The sequence below is a fragment of the Etheostoma spectabile genome, chromosome 20 (assembly GCF_008692095.1).
Source record: "Etheostoma spectabile isolate EspeVRDwgs_2016 chromosome 20, UIUC_Espe_1.0, whole genome shotgun sequence".
Lineage (NCBI taxonomy): Eukaryota > Metazoa > Chordata > Actinopteri > Perciformes > Percidae > Etheostoma > Etheostoma spectabile.
Window position 1 is genome coordinate 3,811,250 of NC_045752.1, and position 10,488 is coordinate 3,821,737.

General features: G+C 40.2%; 1 protein-coding gene across 1 annotated transcript in view; it reads left to right on the forward strand.

The window, feature by feature from the left end:
- nceh1a (neutral cholesterol ester hydrolase 1a) overlaps positions 1-3,233 on the forward strand; it is a 6,383-nt gene extending 3,150 nt beyond the window's left edge. The window contains exons 2-6 of the mRNA XM_032501054.1: positions 838-1,078; positions 1,315-1,384; positions 1,561-1,732; positions 1,834-2,656; positions 2,988-3,233. Of these exons, the coding sequence (XP_032356945.1) occupies positions 838-1,078; positions 1,315-1,384; positions 1,561-1,732; positions 1,834-2,454 (1,104 nt within the window). The 3' untranslated portion in view covers positions 2,455-2,656; positions 2,988-3,233. The remainder of the gene's footprint in view (positions 1-837; positions 1,079-1,314; positions 1,385-1,560; positions 1,733-1,833; positions 2,657-2,987) is intronic.
- Positions 3,234-10,488: the final 7,255 nt, after the last annotated feature.

Genomic DNA, 10,488 nt, shown 5'->3' on the forward strand with positions numbered 1-10,488 from the left:
TATCACATCCATACAGGGATAGTAGTATACAGCTGTTAAAACATAATCAAATAAATGACACTGGTATCGGATCAGTTCTCGGTATTGGCCAATAAGCAAGTTCAAGTATCGAAATCAGTATCGGGAAGCAAAAAATGGTATCAGTCCATCTCTAATTGTAAGTCGCAAGCGCATGACCCCCCCAGTGGCTCCCCCACAGGCCACGGTATAGTTCGAACACTGGTTACAGGGTCAGATGGCCAGACATTCAAAAGTCAAATATCTGGCCACATAAGTAGAATTTCAAAACTATGTAACTTTTCCCGCTTTGGTGCCCCTACAAGTTGGAAGCGGAACTGTCCCATTATGTTCCATTGGAACTACAGATCCGCTACCTGATCTGCATGCAACTTGCATGGTGTCGTCATAGCCGATAGAGAGCCGCAAAGTGAATGCAGAATTGCCGTTCACCCTGTTACGAGATGAATAACCACTTAAACAAAGGTACAAAAAGGTCTCTAGTTTTGCTTTAAGGAATTGATCAAATGTATATTATTTTGAAACTTTGTCAAGGCCAACATCTCTCGGTGTAGTCTGGTTCAGAGCCTCCACTATGCCAAGCAGCTGTGTCTGCTGGCCTTGGTTGAACCCGACTATTGAGACAGTCGGAGATGTTTGTGGGGAGGAGGGCAGATATGCAGAGACATATCAGTAAGTTAAAGTGCAGAGGGACAGAGGTGACTGGGTGAGACTGTTGTGTCCCAAGAGATGAATCCATTTTGTCTCTTCCCAAATTAATTTCTCCTAAATGCTGTTTTCTTTGCCTAAATATGTCTTCGATCTGTTTGCCATTTTCAGGCCTCTTTAAAGTCTTGGATGGGTTTTGACGATTACATCACGTCAATCAGGCAGTCCTCAGACAGGTTCGAAGGCATGATGAAGTCCGGCGCAGGAGGGGTCATGCCCGGAGTCAAAGTCAGCGACATCACTTTTGACGGCGTCCCGGTCCGTGTTTACGAGCCCCCGGCTGGAGGTGAGGGTCATCTGAGGAGAGGGCTGATGTTTTTTCATGGAGGAGGCTGGGCCCTCGGCAGTGCCAGTGAGTATGGCCATTCCTGTTGTCTACAAGTACAAATAGAAGAAATTAAATCAGAAAAAACTCACTATACAAAATCTGAAATCATGAAAGTATTTATGATCACATTATATAATCACACGTTTTTTGCTCTGTTAGAGGACAATGTGCATATTTGAAACTGCAATAAATTCAGCAACATTTTCGTTTTGTTCACTCAACTTTTTTCACACTTCTCCATCTCTCCCACACTTCCTCAGAAAAGGGGTCGTATGACACCATCAACCAGATGTTGTCCGACGAACTCAACGCTGTTGTGGTCTCTGTTGAGTAAGTGTGCAGCTTATAGAGACAGAAACACACTTTAAGATATAGAAAAACATATTTGCTATACTCAGACCTTAGAAAGCACCCTTTCCGAGCTACAGATGATGTCATCCACGTGCTTTCACAGGTTGAATCATGCTCTTCTAATAACTTACCGTTTGCAACTAATGTCTGTGTAGGTACCGTCTGTATCCAGAGGTGCACTTTCCAGTGCCGTATTTAGACTGCCTTGTCGCTGCCAAGCACTTCTTGTCCCCAGAGGTCCAGGCCAGGTATGCAGTCGACCCTGAGCGTGTGGGTGTGGCAGGGGACAGCGCTGGAGGAAACCTGGCTGCTGCGGTTGCTCAGGAGGTATATACCATAGCATAACCTCCTGTAAGAATGTGTGTAACAAGGAGCTGTAAATATTAATTTAAGAGATTGAGGCCTTATATGTTTTTATATTGTGCCAGATTTCCATAGATGACACTATGAGTGTGAAATTCAGCGTCCAGGCGTTGATCTACCCAGTGCTCCAGGCTCTGGACTTCAACACGCCCTCCTACTTGCAGAACCAAAATATACCCATCCTCTACCGGCAAATTATGGTCCGCTTCTGGCTGCAGTACCTCGGTGCTGACCTCTCCCTGCAGTCCCAGTTGCTGGCAAACAACCACAGCTCCTTACACAACTCAAACATCACCCCAGAGCTGAGGGCGCGGATAGACTGGACCGTCCTTCTGCCCCCGAAACACAAGAAGAACTACAGGCCTCTGATTGTGGAAAAAGGTTCACAGGAGGCAGGGAAGGAGATGCCAAGGCTGCTGGATGTGAGGGCGTCCCCACTGTTAGCAGGACCGGAGGTTTTGGCTAAATGCCCTCGAGCATACATCCTAACGTGCGAGTATGACGTGTTGAGGGATGATGGCCTGATGTACGCGCGGCGCCTACAGGACGCAGGCGTCACAGTTACCCAAGAGCACTATGACGACGGCTTCCACGGATGTTTCACCTTTATAACCTGGCCAATGGAATTTGATGTAGGGAAGCGAGTACTCAGGGGTTACCTCAACTGGCTGCAGAACAACTTGTGAGAGTGTGTATGTGTGTGTGCAAATGAGTGAAAGAGTCTATATGAGTGCATGCATGTGGGTGTGGGTGTTTTACTGATAGGAGTGAACTAGTCCTTGCTTAATGAATTTGAGGTCTTTGTTGAAAATATAAGCTCTTCCTGCACACACACACACACACACACACACACACACACACACACACACACACACACACACACACACAGTGAGACACACTGTGTGTGTGTCTCACTATCTTTGTGGGGACTTGCCATTGACATAATGCATTCACTTGCTCCTTACCCTAACCTTAACCATCACAACTAAATGCCTACCTTTATCCCTTACCCTAATTCTAATTCTAATCCTAAAACCTAGTCTTAACCATTTAACAGCCCACTAAAGTTTTGGGGTCCAGCATTTTCCCCCAAAAAGCTATCCAGACCCCACAAGTATGCTGTATTCCCAGTTTTTAGACCCCATGAATGTAGTTAAACAAGAATCCCCTCACACACACGCACACACGCACGCACACACGCACACACACAAGGTTACAGACATGTTTGCTAGGAGTGGAGAAGGGCAAATATGTTAACATGAACATAGCTAACACTGTGACCAGCTAACAAACATACCCAATAGATGCACAGCCACAAGCTTTCCACTAATGGAGAAACTAATCAGGTGCTTCCACTGGGACCCTAGGGACCACATCAGATCAGTACACTTCTTCGTATCCACAAACACATGAGCAACATACTTCCCGTGTAATTGATTTTATACTTAACTTTTAGAATAAAACACACAAAAACATGATGTTAGCAGTAGTTTAAAAAAAAAAAAATTAAACTAATTATGTGAACCAGCAAATTACTGTATGTTCAGTACTGCACCCCTTTGGTCTATTATCAAGGCAATCTATTGGATAGATTGCCTTGACATGTTAAACAGATTTTGTCTAGAGGATAAATTGTAGTGAATGTGACATACATAACATACATAATTCATCTAGGTTATTAAGTGTGGTTCCACACACTGTTGATTATAGTCACTTTATGTAAAGACTGTTTGGGGATCACGGTCCCTTTAAATGGGTTTGTTGCCGGACAGCGCCTTTTTCGGCTTTGTAGTTTTTTCTGTTAAATAACCGAGACACGCATTTGTGTGCTCCATGTGAGAAATTGTCTCTTGCGTTTTGTTACAATTTCCACTAAATCATAATTACTTTAGTGACCCCCTGACTTCATCTCTAGCGCCACCATTAGGTTGACATTTGTGGTTTTACAGTGAAATGTAAAGATGGATTAGATGGATTATGAAATTTGCCACGCGCATTCATGGATTCCTCCAATCAGTTGTAATAACTTTGTTGATCCCTTAACTTTTAATTTCCAGGTTGAAATTGTAATTTACCCAACCACCTGCAAAACCAATCATCCAATCAGCCTCAGCTGTACGTTTTATATTTAGTGCTAATTATCAAATATGTGCATGATGACATGCTAAATTAAGATAGGGAACATGGAAAACATTATCTGCTTAGCATCAGCACTTTAGTGTTGTCGGTGTGAGCATGTTAGCTTGCTGACATTAGCATTTAGCTAAGCAGGCCTACAGCCTCACTAGCATGGCTGTCGACTCCGGTTGAAGTAAAGTAACAACAAAGTTCACGTCTAACATGGGACTGGTACAATTTGTAAATTATATATTTTGAAGGAGGAATTTGTTACATTTCTTGTGAGCTTTTTGTGTGTTCACCGCTGTAATAAACACTCTCGCACTACAAAAGGTGATGTCTTTCCTGACAGGTGATGCTTGACAATCACTAACGAAATTCACTATTTACTTAAGTTTCATTCCGTTTATTGTTCATAGTGTTCGACTTACGGCACATTTTATGTATCTGAACATGCCTTTACTATGCATTAACCTTTTGTGATTTTAATGTGTTCCATTGACGGTAGCATTTCCAAAATGAGTAATATATATCATTCTCCTTAAAAATCTGCTCTGCTGGGTCAGCACAGGAGTGGTCCGATGTCTACACATATATAGAACCACTTCTAAAATGTTTAAAAAGTAACATACAGGACATCTGGATCTGCATGCATTTAAACTGAAGGGCTTCATTTTACTTCTAAATGTAATTTTCACGTATCTCTGCTATGCCAGCTGTTATGATTTATGAAGGAACTGATGAAGGGTGTCAATAATAAATGTGAAGTCATATTTATGACGCACAAATTGTTTTCTTTATTTGCTCCTTAAAAAAAAATCCATTTCCAAATAAACATCATTAGCCTGTGATGTTTAAAATGTTAAATGCTATTTCATAACCATGTTTTTTTCATGTTTCTCAGAACAAAAGTTAAAAAGTGTTAATGTTGCACCTGTACTGTAAGTGGAGGTTGTGTGTGACTGAGGTGACGTTCACTTTGACTGTTGCACATGATTTGTTGTGAAGTACTTTTGGTAACATGGGCCTTGTAAAAGTAAAAAAAACTAAAAAAAACTTGTGATGATTATTATTTATTGAAGAAATAAGGTAAAATCTTACAGAGTAATGTTTAGCTACAGTAAATCAACCAAGAAAATGCTCATTATGCATCAAAATGATGCTTAAATGAATGCATTGGACCAATGCCTGCTGTCAACTCAATCTGCAGCTGCTATCTGTAAAACAACTTATATGTTTATATAAAAAGTGCACCAATTATAATTGTCATACAAAGAGTTCAAACAGACTGAAATACCAGATGAAAAATATTAATTACTTTATACCACCGATTATTCCCAGGGCCTCCGTGCATTCATTACAGTCATATACCACCTTTATCTTATGTATATTACATAAAATTACTTGTAGGTACATCAACTATTTGGTGGATATGCTTTCCAACTATTAAAAAAGTACTAAAAAGTTCTTCTTCTACTAATCACATTTTTCTATTATTAATAAAAAGCCACCCAGAGGAAAAAAGTTCCCTTCAGGTCTGAGTTAAACACACGCCATGAACAACAGTGTGGTTTTGATGACACAGCTGCTATTTAGATAATTCATGTTGCATGTGTACTCTACATGCTATTACCGCATGCTAGGGAGAATGTGTAGAGCCCCCGAGGCTCTCACACCTGCACCTGCTCTCATTTTTAGGATCACACACGTGTGTTTTGTTTTTTACCTAGAGTCAAGGGTGTAGGACAAAATTGTAGGCCCTGTAGAAAGGCATTTTCTATATGCCCCTTCCTGCATCCACAGCTATTTATCCTAGCATCTTTTTGGGCCTTCCTCACATGAGGGCCCTTGGTACTCAGTTCCCTTCCCCCCCCCCCACCCCCCATTTCTTGGTCCTTAAATGCAGCAGCACCAATAAGCAATGCAACAACCCCCTCTAGTGGTCTGAGAACTTTATGACTCTTATGGTCTTCATTTAACACACATTTGGAAACCACTGGTGGAGCTAAGTACATTTCCTCAAGTTCTGTACTTAAAAGCAACTTTAAGGTCATTGTACTTTACTTGAGTATTTACATTTTACAGTGGGGTTCGAAAATTTGGGCACCCCAGGTAAAAATTTGTATCAATGTGCATAAAGAAGCCAAGAAAAGATGGAAAAATCTCCAAAAGACATCAAATGACAGATTAGAAATTTGGATTATATGTCACAAAAAAAGTTAGATTTTTTTTCCACCATTTACACTTTTAAAATAACAAAAAACTAAAAATTGGCATCTGCAAAAGTTTGGTGTGTTGTTCACTGTGTATTGTTCTGTTTACTTGACTACTAAAATATGACACATCACTAAACTACCCAACAGTATTTAAAGTAGTTAAAATTCTACTTACACGTGAATCCATTAGCAACAGCACTACAATAATAAAAACTCATTAGTAACAAAACACTCACAGGGGCCATTTGTCTGCATTTGCAATACTTTTGATACTTAAAGTATATTTAGCTGGGAACTCTTCTGTAATTCAGGGCAACATTTTGAATGCAGGACTTTTATTTCTAATGAATTTTTTACATTTTTGTATTGCTACTTTTACTCAAGTAAAGAAATTTGAACTCTACCTTCACAACTGTGTGACATTACACTTGGGAGGGGCATTGAATACATTCTTTTTTGATCCCTACATTTTTATTAAAATCCTCATAACTGCAAACCTAAATGCAATCCTGATGTTGAATTCTCAATTTAAAATCAAACATTATACTGGCTATATTTGGCCAAATGACCCGGCTGAAAAAATATTAAATGTAGGTCATAGAAATGAAGGACTGTGAGTTACATATGAATCTGTATTGGCTCCGTTTTTTATGCTCTCCCATTCACATCCAGTAGTTTCCTATCAGGGAAACACCCTTCCACTGACACGCTGACTAAGTCACTGGCAACTGTCTGCGTGCATTGTGCTGCTGTAGCATTTTTCAGCACTGGTCTTTGTTTTATAAATGAGACAATGAGCAGCGCTCAGACGGGAATTTTAGGGAGATTCCATGACATTAACGAGGAACGTTGGGAGGAGAAGCCTCAGGGGAGGGAGAAAAAGGGAGTGGAGGGACAGAGGAGGGTAGATGGAGCGTGATTTGTACTCGCTTTAAGTCCATTATGTGCCTTCTGGGTGTTCAATCAAAGCTCTCTGCTTCACTGTACCAAATGTACATATCTTCAAAAGTTAATTCTGATCTCAATAAAATATGTTGCGCTCCCCTCTTCAGGGGGGAAACTGCTATCATTTCTATCAGAGACGCAGCAGCTCTCCTCATGCTTTCCTGTTTCCAATTGTTCTTGTAACTGATTTGAAATTTTTGAAATATAGTTTCATCGGAGTCCCTGAACAGTTACACATTACTGTGTGGTCCTCACAGAAAGACATATGGTTTTGGTGATTTTGGTGTTAACCAAAATTTGTTCCAGTTTAAGGATAAAACCCCGGAGAAAAGATTTTCCTGTAATGAAACCCTGTATTCGATCCTCTTTGTGGTAAGCACAGTCAGTGGTATTTTAGCAATAGCTATTCAATATATACATGTTGTAATTGACCCTTGTGTTGTCCTCCTGGGTCAAAAATGGACAAATATTTGACATTTTTGTCCCTTTTTCAGACTTTTTTTTTAAGTTTTCACTAACACTACCTTAATACCACTAGTTTTACAGTACTTTTTGGAATTTATGGTCAATAACCCTCATTTATATAGAAGTATACCTAATATTTGAGTTAAAAAAGCAGAAATTATGAATTATTTTGACTAGTTGTTCAGATCAGAGGAACGTACAGATGAGTTTGGTCAGGAATGAAAGTGATCAAATTGTATTTGCAAAGAGCGTTGTATGGAATCCAATCCATTTTTTTTTGTGGTAATTTGGTTTAAAAGAAACCCATATTTCAGATATAGACATTTTTTAAAGGGGTCGAATTTGACACCATTCCAGCACTTGATTCAAATTGCCTTCACGGGTCTTCACAGGAAACGATGCTGTATAGGATTTTAGCTCATTGATATTAGCCTCCCTGTTTACTCTTCACTCTTCCCACAGCCACAAAATTGGAAAATGCTTTTTTTAATTAATAATAATAATAATACAACATCCCCTTCAAACCACACTTGTTGCTTTCACACTTTGGTTTTTGGTAAGGATAAGACAAACAAGATATTACATGTTAATTACAGAGCTTTGGAGGAAAACAACGTTACCTTTCCCCTTGTTTTCAGTCTTTATGCTAAGCTAAGCTAACTGGCTGCTGCTTGTAACTTCATATCATACCTTCTCATATAACTCTGCAAGTAAATTTCCCCCAAATGTTCCTCTATTACCTTTGACTTTCAAAACACCAGAGGACAAAAGACAGTCAGGCCCTGCTGCATGTGTGTTCATGTCTGCAGAGGTCAAAGGTCACCGGCTGATTGGACCTAGGAGGAAGAAATAACAACATGATAAGAAAAAAAAACTATTTAATGACTCATTTCTGCAAAAAATTCCACACATATACCATTTGCCATGAGACTGTGGACAGGCATGTCTCTCAGGGTGTCATCTTCCCTGCCCGAGGCCAGATTGTCTTCAGAGATCCGTCCCCTTCTCCTCTAGTTCTCTCTGACAAGCCTGGGAATTGACTCACCTAATGGAACACAGGAACCTCGTATCACCTCTTCTGCATTTTGATCAGTAAAAAAAACTAAAACTAATCTGTTGCTGTTGTACTGGCTTACACTTGCAACATTTTCCGTTGTATCTGGTACAGCACTACCTACCTGTGTGCAAGTGTGCCAGTGTGTTACACATGCTTTAACGTGGGTCCTAATTAGGAGGTTTGGTAGGGCCGTGCACATCCAGGATCTGTGAACTCCATCAGCTCCACTCGCACTTCCTCACACTGACAATGGAGCAGGGGCTAGAGGTGAAGGAATGAAAGTAACGGAACCAGCACGACTCAATTAAGGTTTGCAGATTGAATGACTCCCCTGAGACAAAGACTGCTCGCTGTAGGGCTACACATTCTCTCAGATCACTCCGCAAACAATGGGCACTGATCGAATAGGATTCTCTCAGATCACTTGACAATGGCAGGAAAGAGAAAAACAAAGGGCATTTTTTTCCATCTTACTTTCAGATGCTGAGTATCTGCCACCTACACAGGCTTGTGGTCAGGACAACATTGTTGTTTTATTTGTTTGTTTTTTCATTTCTACATTCCAGCAACAGCCATTCAGAGGTACTTCACTTTGCAATGCAACAGTCAAGAAGAGAAAGCAAACACCAGGTGTGAAATTTTAGTGCACGGTATTTGTTGTACATGAATTAATTTGATCTGCAGCTGTTTAACACCAAGGTGACATACAGTTAATTAAAATTAAAAGTTGAAATAGGATTAACTTACACACAAAAGGTCACATATCTTACAAAAACACATCACTTTTTACCGCTGACTGTTTCCAGAGCCTCCGCGCTACACTCACCCTTAAACGCCTCATTCGACCAACATGGTTGTCTCATGCTGCCTTCAGCAGCTCCACATTTTTGGTAGTCATAAAATCAATGTGTACTGTAATTAAGTCATTCTGTCGGGAAGCAATAAGTAAATTAACCCAGTTACAAATTGTGACAGATGTTGGGCCATTTGGCATTGAAGTGGACCAAAGATTCTCTGAACCATACAAAGTAGTAAACAATGTAAAGTACTGGAAAAACCACTGCCTTCTACTAACATCTGCTACACATAACTAAAGGATGTTATGCTTTCAAAATGTTACGCTAGAAGAAAAAGAAAACAGCCTACCTTTTCTATCTGTGTAAAGCTCAATACACACACAATTTGTTTGATAACTTCCTTTTTGGATTTAAGGCATCAGACACATCTATCATTTTAGATTTGATAGATATGATTATTTTAAACCTTTAAACCTCAACTTTTAGGCAAAAGGGGATCAAAAGTCCTTAAAGTGCTGAGGGGGGAATAGAGCTTTGAACACATATACTGTAACTCCTTGATAACTGGGGCGGCTGTGGTTCAGTGGTAGAGCGGTTGCCTGCCAATCGGAAGGTTGGTGGTTTGATCCCCACCCCTGCAGTCATTGTCGAAGTGTCCTTGGGCAAGACACTGAACCCCGAGTTGCCCCCGGTGCTGCGCATCGGAGTGTGAATGTGCGTGAATGTTTATCTGATGAGCAGGTGGCACCTTGTACGGCAGCCCCGGCCACAGTGTATGAATGTGTGTGAATGGTGAATGTTCCTGTAGATGTAAAAGCGCTTTGAGCAGTTGTTAAGACTGGAAAAGCGCTATATAAATACAGCACATTTACATTTACATTTAAACTCCATCTGCTGATGAAGGTATGTGATCTGATTGAATGTCCAAGAACAGTTACTAAATGAACCTTAAAATATAATCTGTAAAATATCCTTCTAGCTGTGAATCTTGGCTATGGTATGTGTATCAAAAATACATTCTATTCTATTTCAAGAAGCATTTAACGGTCTAAATGGGTTGTACTTTAGTGGTGCTCTCAACCTAAGCAAGGCAGCATTAGAAAACTCACAGTGGCTTATAAT